The 18,480-nt window shown below is 36.6% G+C and overlaps 1 protein-coding gene across 1 annotated transcript in view; it reads left to right on the forward strand.

The window, feature by feature from the left end:
* The window catches only part of Il1rapl2 (interleukin 1 receptor accessory protein like 2), a 1,246,644-nt gene that overhangs the window by 69,610 nt on the left and 1,158,554 nt on the right, over positions 1-18,480 (forward strand). Inside the window, exon 2 of the mRNA XM_021187858.2 lies at positions 12,375-12,475. Within this exon, the coding sequence (XP_021043517.1) occupies positions 12,394-12,475 (82 nt within the window). The 5' untranslated portion in view covers positions 12,375-12,393. The remainder of the gene's footprint in view (positions 1-12,374; positions 12,476-18,480) is intronic.

Below are 18,480 nucleotides of genomic sequence, written 5' to 3' on the forward strand. Positions count from 1 at the left end.
AAATCAAACTAAACATTAGAACAATAAGACCAACAAAAAAAAAAAAAAAAAAGGAAAAAAAAAAGAAAAAGAAAAGAAAAGAAAAACAAACTTTCCCCTCCAAACAAAACAAAAACAAAAAGTAGGCACACATACATACAAACTATGGAGTCCATTTTGTGTTGGTCAGCTACTCCAAGGGTACAATATGCTTTAACTTCATTTTGAACATTAGGGTTGCTTCTTTTCCCAAATCATATTGTAGAGACTAAATAAATAAATAAATCATATTGTCACTTTTTTACCTTCTTTGTCTTCCCTTCTCAAACAGAGATTATTATATTCCATATAAAACAACAACAACAACAACAACAACAACAACAACAACAAACCCCACAGGTTCCAGGCAAAAATTATTTTGTTCAGTAGTCAAGAATAATTGCTGTGTTCTGTTGTACTAGGGATAAACAACAGCAACAACAACAACAACAACAAAAATGAACCAATATTCTTTGCCATTGAAATACAGGAATACCCTGTAGGCTTCTTGGGCTAAGTCCCAGATGACTAGAGCAAACTGACTATCAAAAGGAAATAAGTAATGTACTCCCCACAACACCCTACCTCCTCCCATATTTATAAATTGTATTTCTACAGTGTTTGGAATGGCAAGGCATTGTTTTTTATTATTGACTTTACATCCCAATCACTGTCCCCCTCCCAGCCACCTACTTCCACAAACCCAATCCCCATCCCCCATCATCTTCCCTTTTGAGAGTGTGAAGACCCCTGGGTCTCCCCAAACTTCAGTGCCTCAAGTCTCTATGGGATTAGGCACATCCTTTCCCTCTGAGGCCAGAAAAGGCAGCCCAGCTAATAGAACATAGTCTATATACAGGCAACAGCTTTTGGGATAGCCCCTGTTCCAGTTGACCGGGACTCACAAGAAGACCAAGATGCACATCTTCTACATATGTGCCTGAGGCCTAGGTCCAGCCTATGTATGTTCTTTGTTTGGTGTTCAGACTCTGAGATCCCCAAGACCCAGATTAGTTAACTCTGTTGGTCTTCCTGTGGAGTTTCTATTCCCTTTGGGGCTGCAATCCTTTCTCCTCCTCTTCCATAAGAGTGCCAAAACTCAATCCATTGTTTGGTTGTGGACCTCTGCATCCACCTGAGTTGGCTAGAAACACGTTTTTAACAAGGCAACTTAAATACCTTAATTAAAAATACTTCATTGCGTCCAGGCATGGTGGCACACGCCTTTAATCCCAGCACTTGGGAGGCAGAGGCAGGAGAATTTCCGAGTTCGAGGACAGCCTGGTCTACAGAGTGAGCTCCAGGACAGCCCAGGGCTACACAGAGAAACCCTGTCTCAAAAAATCAAAACAAACAAACAAACAAACAAACAAAAAACTTCATTGCTATGAAACACTAATAGTTTTCTGGACCTTCAACAAGTCATATGCCCTATCCTGGTGAAGAATATTGCTTTGATACTAATGGATATTGACTGATGGTAGCAGTTACTATAAACCAGAATATATAGCAACTTCTTAAAATAAGACCACAGTGAGATTTCCTACATCAATTAATTCATCCTCTTTGAAGATTTCTCTATACTTTGTCATGCAGTTTGACAACACTTTACCAACCATAGAACTTCTTTCAAAATTGAATCCTTTCAAGCCCTGCCACTGCCTTTTCCACTAGGTTTGTAAAATACTAATAAATCCATTGTTGTCATTTCCACTGGGGTTCACACTATGTGTACCAAGAGTATACTCTCTCAAGAAACTTATTTTTTTATCCATAAGAAACAATTCTTCATTTTTATTCATGGAATTTGTAGCAATTCAATCACATCTTTAGGCCCCATCAATAACTAGCTCCTTTTCTTCCAAAGCTGCAGTTATTTCATACAGCAAAGTACTGAATTCCTTAGTTATCCATGAGGGTTGGAATGAATTTCTCTAAAACTCCTTCAATAGAAGACCGTTTGATCTACTTTGGTTTTTACCTCTTTCCTTGTGTCACTAATTTTTGTAATGGTACCTAAAATGAATAGATCTTCAGGAGATGTACTTTTCTTAGATCCATGAGAGCATCACTATCTAGTGAACTTCTAGTCTTACCATGTATACTCTACAGTTTATGATCCAAGAACTGTCCATGAATCTCATGATGACAAGCACAAGAACATTGTTAACTCTTTGTTAACATCTATCTTGGAGCTTTTAGGTGAATGGTTGATTTGACAAACAACAGTACAATAAACAGACAATTAATTTGTCTTTGTTTTTCCTAGCTCTAGACCTTAAAATATTCATGAAAACATAGTATAAATAGATATGCTATTGTCCTGGCTTTATTAAGCCAGATAAAGTTCTTTATGATATAAGGCATTTCCAAAGGTTAAATGACCTCTTGGCTTCAACCTAGAGTTGATGGCTACATTAACTCTTAACAAGAAAGTCAGATTGACCTTTGAAGACTTGAAGCCATAAGATGATGTCTACTCATAGCTATCACTATTAGCACTAGTTAGTTGTCAACCTGACATACCTGGAAAGAAGAAACCTGATTGATAAATTGCCTGTATTGAATTAGCCTGTGTCCAGTCTAGTGTGCATTTCTTTTTTCTTTTCTTTTTATTAATTAGATTATTCATTTACTTTATATTCTGATCTTATCTCAGCTTCTTCCCCTCCTGTTCTCATCTCCCAGTCCTTCTTCTCTCACTTCACCTTCCCTTATAACCCCTCCGTTTTTTCCTCAGAGAAGGGGGAGACCTCCTATGCATATCCACCTTGGCATATCAAGTTGTTGTAGGACTGGGCACATCTTCTTCTATTGAGACTAGACAAGGCATCCCAGTTAGGAGAAAGGGAACCAAAGGCAGGCAATGTTGTCAGAAACAGCTCCTACTCCTGCTTTAGGAGTCCCACATGAAGACCAAGCTGCACAAATGTTTTATATGTGCCTAGAGCCTAGGTCTATCCCTTGCATGTGCTCCGGTTGGCAGTTAAGTCTCCATGAGTTCCTATGGTCCTAGATTAGTTCATGTTGTAGGTTTTCTTGTGGTGTCTTTGACCTCTCTTGATTCTTCAATCATTCCTCCTCCTCTTGTACAGGATTCCCCAAACTCCACTTAATGTTAGACTGTGGGTCTCTTCATCAGTTTCTATCAGCTGCTGGATGAAGACTTTCTGATGACAGTTATGCTAAGCTCCTGTCTGCAAATATAGCAGAATATGATTAATTGTGCCAGGGGTGGGCTCCCTCTCATGGCATGGGTCTCAAGTTGGACCAGTCATTGGTTGGACCTTTCCTCAAATTCTGCTCCATCTTTTACCCCTGCACATCTAGTAAGCAGGAAAAATGGCGGGTCTAAGGTTTTGTGGCTGGGTTGGTGTCCCAATCCCTTCTTTGGAAGTTTTGCTATATTAAAGGATCCATATCCCCCACTGCTAAGAGTCTTAGCTAGGATCCCCCTCATAGATTCCTGGGAGTTTCCATTGTCCTAGGTTTCTACCTTGTCCCAGAGATGCCCCTGAATCCAGTTGTCTTTCCCAGTTCTCTCCCTCCATCATCTCCCCACCTCATCCCATCCATTTCCCATCTCCAGCTGTCCCCCATAAGGTTCCCTCCTTCCATCAATCCCTGATGTCTAATCTTCTCCCTATTATCAGTGAGATTCAAGCATTTTCCCTTGGGTGCTCCTTGTTACTTAGCTTCTTTGGGTCTGTGGTTTGTAGCATGGTTGTTCTGTACTTTATGACTAATATCCACTTATAAATGAGTATATACCATGTTTGTCTATCTGGGTCTGGTTTATTTCACTCAATATGACCTTTTTTCTGGTTCCAACCATATTCTATATACCCAAAATAAGCTACACCATACCATGAGGACTCTTGCTAACCTATGCCTATAGCAGCTTTCTTCATAATAGCCAGAAACCAGAAACAAACTAGATGTCCTTTAACTGAAGAATGGATACAGGAAATATGCTATATTTACACAGTAGAGTATTACTCTGCCATTAAAAACAATGACATTATGAAATCTGCAGGCAAATGAAAGGGCATTTTAAATTGCAAATTGATGTAGGAGGGTCAGGCCTACTGTGGGCAGGACCCATTCCAATCAGGTGGGCTAGGGCAGGGTAGGAAAAGTATTTGTGCAGAGGAAACAAGCCAGGAAACAACATTCCTCCATGGCCTCTGATTCAATTCCTGCCTCCAGCTCTTGCCCTGCCTCCCCTTGAAGATGTATGGCAAATAAACCCTTTCCTTCCCCAAACTTTGTCAGTGTTTTATCACAGCTACAGAAAAAAAAAAAAAACAAAACAGAGCAGAACAGAACAAAACAAAACAAAACAAAAGGCTAAGCCACACGGTAGGAAAGTCCTAGATGGCATCTTCTCCCAATAGAAAGTTGTTTAATGTACATTGAAAATCTGTTGTTTAGAGTCACCTCCTTCATCTATCATCTTGGCTAGGTCTTCTGCATAATTTGCTCCAGCCCAAGACCCAGCACTTGCTACTTCACCATGCAATTTAATGTTATGAAGACATTTTTTTTTACTCAAACCTTAAGAACTAGTCTGTTCAAACTTCAACCTTTTTGTCTGCAACATCCTCATTTCTTGCAGATTTCATAGAATTGAAGAACAGGAGGATCATTTCAAATCAGCCATTGGCATATGGGAATGTTGTGGCAGTTTGGTCTTCTTTCCAGACTGTAAACCTTTCTATAGTTCAGCAAGAAAACTTTGCACTGTCATATCATTCATTGCACTCACTGACATAGCATGCTTAGCTCACTTCAAGAACTTTTCCTTTGTACTCATAATCTGCCTCATTGGTGCAAGAATGCCTAGCTTTTTCTTTAAAGTGAGAGACTTGGGGCTCTTCTTTTGAATTTCCTTGTGAGAGGCCTCTGTGGGATTGATATCTGGCCTATTTTCAATATTGTTATGTCTCAGGGAATAAGGAGTCCCTAGGAAAGCAAAGAAAGAATGACTGCTCTGTGTAGCAGCCAGAAAATTTGTCTTAACTTTCTTCTGTGGCCGCAGTTCATGGCACCCCACAAAATTACATTATCATCACAAATCACTAATAAGCAATCACCGTAACTGATATAATATGAGTGAAAAGTATGAAATATTATGATAATGGCTAAATGTGATACAGAGGCATGACGTTAGCACATACTGTTAGGGCAATGGCATGGATGGACTTGGACTTGATTAATACAGGCTGACCACAGACCCTAAATTCATAAAAACTGCAGTATCTGAGAAACACAGATAAAGTGCAGGAAAATGAGGTCTGCCTCGGAGAATAGAAGGAAGTGGTTATATTGCATCATATAATAGTTTCTCTGCATTTTTTATTTTCTATGAAGATAATATTATTTGGTCTTCTAGGCATCATGTTAATTTGCCTAAGTTAATATGTCCAGAAGGTATAATATTGACCCCAGTGTAATATTACAACATTCAACTGTCTCAGTTAAGATAATTTAAATTATGATGGTGCTGTCACAATCCCCAAATTTTACTGCTTTTACAGTAGTTTTATTTTTCATTCATGTAAATGTGGTAACTAGAAGCTCTGCTTAGTGACTAGTCATTATGAAACCAGTCATGTTGCATAAAAATAGCAGTGCAAGGTATCCCAGTGGCAAATAAGTGCTTTGGCCCGAAAGTGCTACACAAGTATGAGCAAGAACCTTCCTTATAAGTAAGTGACCAGAGCCAGCTACATGGCCCCATCAGTCTCAAGGAGGCTATAAAGTGTGATTAATGCCTAAAGTCAAAGAGCTATAAGTATTTGGAGAGCAGAATTAATGGCTGCCTATGTTGAATACTGAAAAAAGAAATGTAGAATTTGTCCTTTAACCTTGTATTTTATCCCCTTTCCTCCCTAAATATCCTAAACCATTACCAATAAAATCCCATATACACATTAGGATATTTAGGGAGAAAGGAAATTTAATATTTTTTTGAGGTCTATGCTTAAAGTTAAAACTCAAGTAAAACTCCATTGTGTAAATGTACCATATTTTCTTTGTCTATTCTTTGGTCAAGGGACATCTGGGTTGTTTCCAATTGCTGGATATTATGAATAAAGCTGCTGTGAACATAGTTGAACAAGTGTCCTTGGCATATGGTGGACCATCTTTTGAGTATATCCACAGGAATTGTATACTTGGGTTTTGAGGTAGATTGATTCCCAATTTTCTGAGAAACCACCATATTGATTTCTACAGTGGCTGTACACGTTTGTACTCCCAACTTCAGTAGAGGAGTCTTCCCTTTGCTCCACATCTTCATAGCTCAAGCAATGAGCTATTGCTTGAGTTTTTGATCTTAGCCATTCTAACAGGTGCAAGATGGAATATCAAAGTGACATTGATTGAAAAAGAGAAATTCTATACTTCACTTTGGCTTATTTACATATTGCCCTGAGTATTCATCTCTTTGTAGTATGTCCCTTCTGTTCTCCCTCAACAGATGCTGTTTCCTTCCTCTTAACTTTATTCTTATTTGGACCATATGTCAACATTTTAGATCCTCATTTTATTCGTTTTTACCCTCTTTTGTAAGTTTTATCTATGCTCTTTTTATTCTTTATTTCTATATTTTCTTCCTGTATCTGTGTCCTATGTCTGCTTATTCCTGTTGCTTTGTTTCCCAAATTGATATTTTCGGCTCTACATGTTTTACTCTTTGTGTCTGCTTTAACCTCCATTACTATTAGAGCTACCAATAGAGTCAACTGTTACTGCATGAGCTATTTTCAAATGATAGGAAGTTCCTGAGGATAGGATAGATAGAGATATAGAGAATAAAAATTGTCCTGATTGCTTGAAATTTGGATTAGATAAGTATTGTGATCTTGTCCGTGTAAGTTTTATTGGGAACCAACTTCTTTTTCTATAAATAGAACCTTACAAATATTGCTGCATGATTGTTTTTTTTTTTTTGCTTAGATATCCAGAAGGATCTTATGACTCTTCCTCTGTAATCATTATCCTTCATTATATCTAATGACAGACTTAAAAGAGGTTAAGGGATTGAGATAAATTAAGAAATATATATATATATATATATATATATATATATATATATGACTAGATATACTGTGATGACTCCAAAATTCCCCAGATGATAATATTATGAGAACTCATATGTGTACTCTGCAACTGGATGATATTTTTACTCCACATAGATTCATAAATTAAGCTTATTTTAGTTCCAGAAGTGCAATATGACTTGCTATGAATCCACGGTGTCTGTCACTTTAAGGGAGAAAGAGAAGAAAGTGTAGAAGGCAATTTGCAAATTATACCTGAATGTCACCTGAGAATAACATCATCATTGCAATCATCTGTTGGAAGATTTAGTTCAATTACATTTTTAAAGACTCTCTAGTCAAGAGAGTACTACTTATATCAGAATTTGGTACTCCAAGGAAAGGAATACTAATGCATTCATTAGCCATTGACCTATCATCTTCCTCCTTTGCAATTTTGCACATAGCCTTTGGGGAGCAGGGGATTGTGTGCTAACTCTAGGGAATCAATAAACACAAGGCTCTCTGGGGGAATATGAACTGCAGGAGTAAGAACTATTGCATATGTATGACAATAGAAGGGAGAACAGACCATTTTGGGGGGAAAGGTAATTTTGAAATAATTGAAAAGCAGCAAAATTGTCATCATAGTAGGTATTATGCATGCTCCTGTACACTTTCTTCACACAACAGTAAGCTGGTTGTAAAATCACCAGGAGAAAAGTTATAATGCAATAAACCAAAGATTTTCATGGGAAAGCTCCAACTGCTGCTGACACTTTTATTATTTAAAAAGATGTGTGGAACCTTATGTTGGGAGCCCACTGGTCAGTCCTAAGACATTTGTTGATCAATGATGATATTTCAGGCTGACTGCTGCTGCAGATGAACACTGCTAGGAGATTGATTACACTGGCCTTTCTCTTTGACTGTTTGAATTGGCAGTTTGGCAGATTTTCTCTTTCAATGGGAAATCTAAATCACTCATTGAGCATGCTGCAAACGACTTCTCTAACTTTCTTTTCCCGTACCACTTAGCATATATAGGTTGATCTCCACTATTTTCTACTTGACTAAGCACTCTAGTATTCATACATCTCTATAGATGGGCTATACCACCTTAATACTAAAGAGACAAAGTTTATCATCTTTTGATTTGATTTAGCATTGAATGTCTAAAGGAAAATAATGTAGTATTCATTTAAAAGATCTGGCTATGATCATGCAGGCTCAAAGTCAAGCCTCTATTCTGTGATTTTTTTTCTAATATGATTTTTGTCTAAGTCAGAGCTGTTTTTTTTCTTGAAAAGTAAAATCATGATAATAATACATCAATAAATTTTTGAAAGATCACAGTGATATGTAACAGCTTGGTATTACATGTCTGACATTCACAAATGCTCAATAAATTATAAGTATAAAATATAGCTTATCATTTTTTATTAATTTAGTTGTTGACACAGTGTTCTTGAATATATGCAATAAGTATGCATATCTATTTCTTCTAATCCTCACTGATCTTAAATGAAGTGGGGAAGGAACATGAATGTATGAAATAATTGTGGGGTTGGCTTAGTCTATTCCAATGATGATTTATCTAGTTAAAGTCAAATATTTTCTTTCATAAAGAATAGAGAATAATTAATTATATAAGGTAGAAATATTTCTAAGCTTTTAAAACTGACTCATCAGTTGCCAAACATAGTCTATATACAGTGAGAATTCAAGCACATGACCACTTGGTGAATGGATTCATAAAGAGCCTTCTCAATAATCATTAGGGGTTGCTAATTAAAAGATATCAAAATCATTAGACAATCCTTGCTGGGAAAGTTTATATAAATTTCAGATAGCTTTTAGATCGAAACAGTGAAGATACAATAACAGCTATATTAGCTTTGGAGGAGGATAGCATGGTTAAATCCTAAAAAATATTAACCAGCATGATTAAATAGGTAAAATAGAAAAAAAAGCTGAGAATGGCTGTAGGAAGAGTTATGTCAGATCTGAAGAAATGAGGCATTTGTTTTAACAAAGTCACTGGGAATGAAGTTTTTCATAGAAAGGTAAAAGGGGAGGAGCTAGAATACAGATGTAGTCAAGGTAAAGTTTGAAATTGTAACGCTAAAATCCTCTTCTGCACTAGAAATTTTGTTGCTCCTGATGTATTGACCTATGGAGACTGACAGGCATATTGAACACTTAAATGTCTTTTCAGAGTTTTAGTTTGAATTCTTCAAAAGGGGGGCATTTAAGATTGGGATTAAGTTGAAAGAGGTTGATTTGAAAATGTTGCATGCGAGTGGGACATCAGGGAAGGCATACAAATGAAACATACAAGGAATGAGTTGTCGCATCTTGGTGGAGTGTACAAAGGAGTGATGGAGTTGGAGTTAATACCTCATATAGCTAATTAAGAGCCACTCACTTCATACTACTTATATAGCATTTACCTTTTTTTTTCTCCTATATTGGTCACGTTGCATTTATAGTAGAAAATTATTTATAGGGCAGAAAAAAAACCTAGGAAAACTTTTGCAGAGGCATTTAGAGTGGGACAAAAAGATATTTATAGGACTCCAGTGGTGTTCATGGGAATAGAAAGTATTCTACAAGTCATATGTGGAGAATCATATTTTAAGTAAATAATGTTTTATTTTAAAGAAATGAATAGTTTTTAAATGTTCTATTCATTTGAAGTCTTAAACACTTAATATCATATCTGTGTAGGGCCGAGTTCTACTTGTTAAAGTTTCATTGACCATAAGTCGTGTGTCATGCTCTGTATTAAGAGCTGAAGATAGAATAGCTAATGACTAAGTGGCTTCTATTGTGAAGAGCATATTACAATGGACATGGAGTCGAAAAAGACAAGCAAATGAGCAAATGGAACTTAATCATTAAATGTCTCAGCTTATTAGAATATAAACACTATTACTTCCACATTTGGTACCACTTGTTATGCTTTATTCCACTATCTTTCTCTCTAAGAGACAAAAACATCGATAAATAGGTCAGTCTGATTCTATAACCTTTCATATGCTTTCAGAATTTGAGTGAGCATCATTCTTTATCTAGGGCCTTTGTCTTTATTCACTACAAACTACTATCTGATAGCAATACAATCTCTTTAATCCCCAACAAAATGAACAAATTATTCTAGGGCCTAGGAATTTCTGGAGGTGTATGGTATTTGCTTCCTTCATCCCTTCCTGAAAGGAGAGTGTTTGGGAACGAGCAATGGAGAAATCAGACATTTGTACTACGTGTCTCTTCCATTGATTGACCATACTTAATTTTACTGGCCATTTTTGGGCATTATATAAATAAATAGTTGCTGTGATATTCTGATAATGAGAGAGTTGCTCAAATACCCACTCCGGGCATTGGAAAGTGAGGCCACCCTATGACTCTCCTTTCTTGTGCACACATCTGGCTTCATGTTGTAAAGCTTTTTGGCAAGAATAGTATATTTATTGACACCCCCCCAACTTGAAGATTTGGATGCAAATTTGTCTTCTCTGTGCTGGGAATAGGCAAGAACTAGTTTAGTCCCCTTGTCACCTGGCAGTTTCCAACCCACTTGCCTCTCCCAGAGTTCTTTATCCCTGTAGCAGGGATTCAAAAGTTTGATAATAATGTATGAATGCATGATAATAAGCACAGAGTGATCTGTTCTGTTGTCCTTATGCAAAAGTGATTAACTTCTCCTTATTAAGTCTCATTGTTTATTGGTGAGTTAAGGACATCATAATAAGGAGCTAGCTATCTTGATTTGTTGAGCTAGTGGCTAAACCCTGAACATTTTCTGGAAATTTGCATGCCTTTAATCCCAGTACTCAGGAGGCTGGTCTACAGAGTGAGTTCCAGAATAGCTAGGGCTATTACACAGAGAAACCCTGACTCAGAAAAAAAAATATGTATCAAATGGATCTTTGAGGTGAATATAGGAAATATGGAATGCCACATAGTACACAGTATCACTCTGATACTTTTATAACCAGGTGAGTTTTATGCCCTTCAAGTAAAAATCCATTATAAAAGAATAAATCTTTAAAAAATATTCGGCATCATTAAATATTACCCAGCAGCCCTTCCTGCTTTTCCACCTAGGTTTTCTTACATTCATTATCCCAGTGATCACAGTGGTTTCTTTCACCTTTCCAACCTCTTTGCCATCACTTATACTGGGTTTCTGATAAACCTTGTGCAGCACACTGCTTCTCATCTTCTGATGCTTCAACATCAACTGAAAAGTCTTAGCTCACTTGGGCAAAACCATAAAATAATTTGTTTCTTTTTCTCAAAATGTCTCTTGATGGTGCTGGAGAGAGCCCCTTTCCTTGTTACTCTCATGTAAGTTCACACTTTTATTATTATTTTTCATTTTTAAGCCCTTTCAATCCAAATGCTTAAGACTGGGTACTATTCATTTTTAAATGAGGATATCACCATTGTGTAAAATGTCATCCTTTCATATAAATAAGCAAAAGAGCTGTCTGTTCTGATGATTCTAAAACAGACGAGTAATAATCCAGGGCATGGTGTAAAACTGGAGGCTGGGGCATAAAAAGCACCATGGGGATCAATTCCTGGGGAGGAGCAAGAAAGAAAGAAAAATAAGGGGGAAAAGGAGTAAGCAAGAGACTCAGAGTTAAAATTGGTTAGTCTGGTGAAATCTGATGCCTATGGGCTATTTGGAGATTAATTTCATGAAGATGAGGGATGGGTAGCTCAGGATAAAGGCTAAGTGCAAATGGCATGATAAGTATATATGGTGTTAAATATCCAGAGACAAATGACATGATCCAAATAATTATGCTATAACCATATAGAAGAATAATGTCACAAAGTCAGATCAAAGAAACAACTGAGGAGCCCATCTTTATGCCCTTGAAAGCCAAAAGGACAGAATACAATTTTCATTTTGCATCTAATTTAGACCATTGAGAAGATTTTTGCTGGGTTCTCTCACATTTAACTTTGAGCTTTCAAAACATTCTTCCATTTCCATAAAAATAAAGCCAGATGTCAGAAGATTATCATTTCTGTAGTCAAATCTTTAAAAAATACAGTAGAAATTTGGGCATTTTTTTTATCTGAAATGCTCAGAATCAACATTTTTTTTCATGTTCAGGGCCTTTATACTTTTATAATCTTTTTGTAGACATTACCATTTGAACATTTTTGAATTGCGTTTCAGAGGATTTTGTATTTCTAGATAAGGGTATCAATTTATAGCTGTGGTTTCATTGAGGCAAACGTGTGTATGCAGTTCAGAATTTTATTTTCTTCTGTTTTGTATTTCAGCTGCCAGAGAATTTGAATAATGAAGCTGCCACTTCTTCTGGCCCTGGTGGTCTGTTCTGCAGTCAGTACAAATTTGAAGATGGTGTCAAAAAGAAATTCTGGTATGTTGCTGGTGACTTCCTGCTATATGGCCAAAGTGTGCGGAATCTTTTTTTTTTTTTTTTTTTTTTTGAGCATTCATAGGTCACCTATGTCTGTCTTTAGCTAGGGATGTCTTTAAATAGAAGCTCTTATATTCTAGCTTCATTGGAAAGCAGCCAAAGTAAAAATAAAGTTTGTTGCTTACCACTGAGAAAATGTTGGGAAACCAGTGGAAGTTTGTTAAAATTCAATGGCCAGCATACTCTCAGTGGACAACAAAATATGAAAGGGCTATTTACAGTTGGTTACATTTACTGGTGAGTAACTACCTGGGGGCAAACATTTATAAATTAGAAGAGAGGAAAACTTTAAAAACTACATATAATTTGCATCCTAATTCAATATACAACAATATGGTTTGAAGAGATGCTTTGGGAAAATATCAGACTAACGTTTTGGTTTGTTCATTCATGAAGAGTCAGAGTCAGTCTCTGCATATCTGTATGGAATTCCTAGTCAAAGACATTTAAAGGATTCAATTTCAAATAGTAATTTCATGAAAAGAAATGTTCTTGAGCAGAACATACATGAGATTTTAACAGTTGATTTTCTGAATATAACCATTTTACTAAGACACTGAGGAATGCATTATTATATCAAAATTAAAAACCAAGCCAGAGTTTTCTTACTGACTTCTACTTCCATTATTGCCATCAAAGGTATGCACTTTACTATCATTAAGTCTAAAATCATAGCAACAAAGTGCATACTAACCTTTCAAAACAGTATGTCCTGAATTAGGCTTGGAGTTTAGTGCTTATTTTCTGAGGTTAAAATGTACTTGCTATTTGAAATAGAAAATAAAGTGTTGTACAGCTAATAGCATATTAATAAGTTTCAAAATTGTTGACTAGATTCATAAAAGAGAAGAACAAGACTGAAGTCTGGATAATTGTGGAATGGTAATGGGAAGGCTCTGCATGGGCATGTCTTTGTGTTACAGACTCCTACATTTAAATCATACTAGAAGAATTAGGATCTCTTTTCTGCTCCATTTGTGTGGATGGTTTTAGTCTAGCATCTCTCCAACTTGGCACATCACTTACGGCTGCCTTTTCTTTCTTATTTTTCTTTTCAAGTCACATTTTCACTTTCAGTCTTGGTTCAGATTGATTGTTGCTGAAGTAAAACGCTTACAGAAATTACTTACTAGCAAATGTAACCTGTTGGACCAGATCCCATTTTTCTCAGTCAGTTATGTTATCACATCTCTAGCACAAGCCTGAAAGGGAAGAAAATGAGTTAAGTGCTTAAAAAGCTATCTACAATGCGATAGTTTAATTATAGCAAAGCCCACAATAAAAGCAAAACACACAAATGGTTAACGTTTTGGGTTGTTCATTCATGAAGAGTCAGACTAAGCTCGTATACATAGAGAAGGTTATTGATGTACTGCTGACTTTCAGAGATCAACTTTCTAATGTTTTGCTTCTTTGTGTTCACCTGTGATTTCCTGGGAATCTTAGCTTTGTTTTCTCAGTGAGGTCAAGTGCATTTGTCTATATTAAAGAACGTTACACAGGAGGTTATTTACTTAAGGTAAGACACTTGGGTTTTGTATTGCTTTCAGACTTTTGTTTCCATATCATGTTGCTACTTGCTTTGGCCCAATGACAATGATGACAGGGAAGAAAGACTTCCTGTAGGTCTGGGCAGTGGAAGAGTTTTAAATATGCACAATGTTATTCCTCTTCAGTCTTTCTGCTTCTCCTTATGATGTATAGAGAACAGACAGAAAAGTCTAATAGGTGAATGCTGGCTCATGCATAACTGGATAGTTTTATATAAAGTTTTGTGTTTGCTTATATACAGTTTTTTCTTTATATATTTGTTAATTGTTTAAATTCACAGTACAGTAAAATTGGGTATAAAATGGGTAAAGAATTCTGAGTGGGTCATAGGTGATGAGAATGGGGGAGCAGGTCTTTTCACTCCTCCCTTCTGTTTAGTTATCCCATCAAAATTTTCCATCGCATCAGTACACATCTGTTATTATTACTATTATTATGCATTAATTATTTTATGTAGAAATGTACATATTTTCCCTCTGTGATAATCAGATTTGAATACATTTATCTTTGAAAAACACTGAAGAATGCTTCATCAAATCTTTAGCATTCAGATTTGTTTCATGCACTTTATGATGTTTTTTGCTTTTGTTAATTAAAGAGATGCAGGTTCAAGCTTACATGGTTACTCTTTGTAGCATTGCCAAGGAAACTCAGAGCTTCTATTTTTCTTCTTATTTCCCTTCTCTTGAGTTGAAAACAGTAGAATGAGTAAGTCCATTATTCACTAGCATTTATGACTATTTAGGTCCTAATGTGAAGCTCTAATCATTTCCAAGTGGTTTATTCTAGACAGGAATCCCTTTCCTTTCATTTCTAATGCCAAGGGTGTCTCTTATGCACCAGACAGAAGTACAAGGGATAACATTTTCTACTTCTGTACTTGTCAAATGTTGAGAAATGACTTAACAGTTGGAAATTCTCTCCCTGTCCCTGTCCCTGTCCCTGTCCCTGTCCCTCTCCCTCTTTCTCTCTATCTCATTTTATTTTGCAGTGCTGGGGACTGAATGCAAGGCCTCACATGTATTTGGCAAGTGTTTTATGACTGAACTAGGTATAAAAAGAATCACCTCCAAGAATATATACTAACAAATCTCATTGTTTTGGAAGATGTGCAGTTTTTAGGGGGAAAAATATCTATACTGTCTTTCTATGTCATAGTGGGCATGCCCAACTTATACAGGAAATAACAGGACTGGATTTGGCTGGCTAAATGTGAGTTTGTTACCACCTCTACACTATACTCATAATGTCATTAAACACTTTCATTTTCTAAATTTAACATATGAATACGGTTATGTGGAATGTATATTCTGTTAAAATACGTTTACTTTACTTAAAGCTTTATGGAAAGACATTGCTAAATATCTGGATACAGATAAATGCCAAAAAAGCCTATTTCCTTTTCTAGTAGAGGACACATATAACTAAAACTGAGTTGTTTTCTTGTTGTTTGTTTTACTTTTTGTTTTTAATTTAGGGGTTTTATTTATTTTTATTAACTTTACATTCCTATCGCAGCCCCCCCCACACACTTCCAGTTCCACTCTTACAAGTCCCTCCCCTCCCATTATCCCTTCTCCTTCTCCTCCTAGAAGGGGAGGCCTCCTTAGGTCCCACCCCACCCAAGGACATCTACTACTAGACAGGACTAGGCACATCCTCCCCTGCTGAAGCCCAATCAGGTAGGGGGAGGGAATCCAATGGCAGGCAACAGGGTCAGAGACAGCCCTTGCTCCAATTGTTACCCACCTGAAGACCAAGCTATATATCTGGTATAAATGTGTCCGTATCCTAGGTACAGCTCCTGCTTGCTCTTTGGTTGGTAGTTCATTCTCTGTAAGCCCCCATGTAGGTCTTCTTGTGGTGTTCTTGACAGTTCCCTCTGACTTACTCAATTCTATCCCCCACTCCTCAACAAAGTACCTCAAGTCTCTGCATTTGTTCTAATAGTATGATTTGGAGAAATTCTTCTTCCGCATGAAATAGGCCACTCAAAGTCTTCTAATTTGCTGCATTTTAGAATTTGATAGATGATGTGTGTGGAGTATGTGTGAATGTTATCATTTGGGCCCCCTGTTACATTGTCTTGGATTTTTGTTGCTGCCCCTGTTGCTGTTTCTGTTGCTGCCGTACAAAATTGCACGCTGTGTTGTGCAGTTGTTGGCATTCTGCTCTTCCAGCTTGGATGTCAGATCAAAGGACATAGCATCAGTGTTGCAGGAGTATGTGTTTAAGTTTGTACCAAAAGTGGATCATCATGCAGTCAGTTTATCTGTAGGATGACTATAGTGATCAACTACTTTGTAATCTGCCTATTGAAAATAAAGCTAAAAAAATACTTTAGTAAGTAAGGAACAATGCAGTGAGGAGGATGTGAATGCCTATGGGCACACACCAGGCACTTACAGATACATTTTTGGATAGAATTAAACAAAATCATTCAACTTTATGTAATGAGAGAATTTGAGATTTATGATATTATGGCATTTTCTGGTTGTTGATGAGTGGGTTGCTGCTTGTTTTCACTAGAAATGGACAACCTTTAAAATTACCAGAGGAGTAAAAGCAAACACTAAAGGCAAAAATAGAGGTTATATGAACTAACTTGACTGAATAAGCCAGAGTTTTTCAAACCCCTTCCAAGTGTAAACAAAGTAACTTCTTTTGTGAGTCAGATTGTTATGTAATTCTGAATAACATCACATATTCTTTCTTTAAGTTCTTTGATGTTTTGTTTCAAAACTGTGGGTCAGAAGAAAAGCTGGTTTAAGAATATTCATACAGAGTCAACAAGAATGTCAAGATGGTACTCAATTTTCATTTTATAAATTCATTGTAGTGAGCTAGGATCAAAAAGAAAAATGCCACCCAACTATCTTTAGTTTAAATAGACATTCTGATCCTTAGTAGTGAGTATTTTAATTTCTTTAGTTATGGTGAGTTCTCCAATGGAATTTAGAGTTTTGGGGAAAATGAATGTTGGGTGGGAATGAATGGCTAGGTCAGTAGAAGTATTGCATGATGAAGTTTTGACTGAAAGACAAAGTTTAGAACAAGTTGAGAGTAGACAGAACATTATTCATTAGCCTGAACTTGTGGCCTGGATCACACTCAATGAAATGCTTAGTGGAGAAGATGAAAGAGAAATAATTTTAGAGTTCTCACTCATTGGGTTTTATATGGTCACAGGCATAGCATATTAAAAATTCTTACTGAGGATGCTGCATTCTATTGGCCCTAGTGTGTGGGAGGAAGGAAACAAAATGAAAGCTTATTCAGTCAAAACTATTTAATCTTATGGAGATAAGTGAATGGCTAATAAAATTATAGTAAACTAATGCAATAATACATAGTTATCAAGATGATATTGGGATTTAGGCAATATTCGTATACTAAAATATGACTATAAAATGATAGTAACTAATAAAGCAGAAAATACTGATATTTAAAACGTGCACTTATGCTGATTAAAATTGAAATAGAATTTCTGATGAATTTTCACATTTATAGACAAATGGATTTTTTTTCCTATAAAGATGCTTTAAGTTTATAATTAAAAATATCCTGTCTCAGACTTGAGGTGATTTCTCAGAAATTAAGTGTAATGGTCAGTCTTCTAGAGAACCTTAGTTCAATTATCGGCATCCACATGGTAGCTCACAGTCATCTGTAATTATGCCTGTTCTAAGGGAGGATTTTATGCCATCTTCTGGCCTTAGCCTCCATTATGCATATAGTATACAGACATACATGCAGACAAAACACTCATATACATTAAAAATTAAAATGAAAAAAAAATAACTGATCCAGCTAACTGAAAGTAAGTAGTCTTATTTAAATATGTTACAAATGGAACTCCTGATGAATAACACAAGAAAATCGGATTTAATATTCAAGTTTCATAGTGCAGAACTTTAAAGATAGGCGAGAGGGAGAAGGATGAGATTAATGATAGATATTCTACAGAAGAATAGGAGGTTGAGATCAAGTCTCTTAAACTCAAGTAGAATCGGAATGGGCTGGAAAGAGGCAGGAGGATCATCATAGGAAAGGACCTGTCTTCTGAAAGATTCTGATGGAGACTGACAAATACAGGTGTAAATGGTTGTGGCCAACCTTCAGACTGAGTGTGGGGTCCCCAGGAGAGGAGTTAGAGAAAGGACTGAAGGAACTGAAGGGGTTTGCAGTCCCATAGGAAGAACAACAATATCAACCAACCTTTACTCCCAGGGTCTAAACCATTAACCAAGGAGTACAAATGGAGGGATCCATGGCTCCAGCCTCATATGTAGCAGAGGATGGCCTTGTCAGGCATCAATGGGAAAAGAGGCCCTTGGTCCTGTGAGAGCTCAGTTTCCCAGTGTAGGGGAGTACCAGAACAAGGAAGTGGGGGT

The sequence above is a fragment of the Mus pahari genome, chromosome X, assembly GCF_900095145.1.
Source record: "Mus pahari chromosome X, PAHARI_EIJ_v1.1, whole genome shotgun sequence".
NCBI lineage: Eukaryota > Metazoa > Chordata > Mammalia > Rodentia > Muridae > Mus > Mus pahari.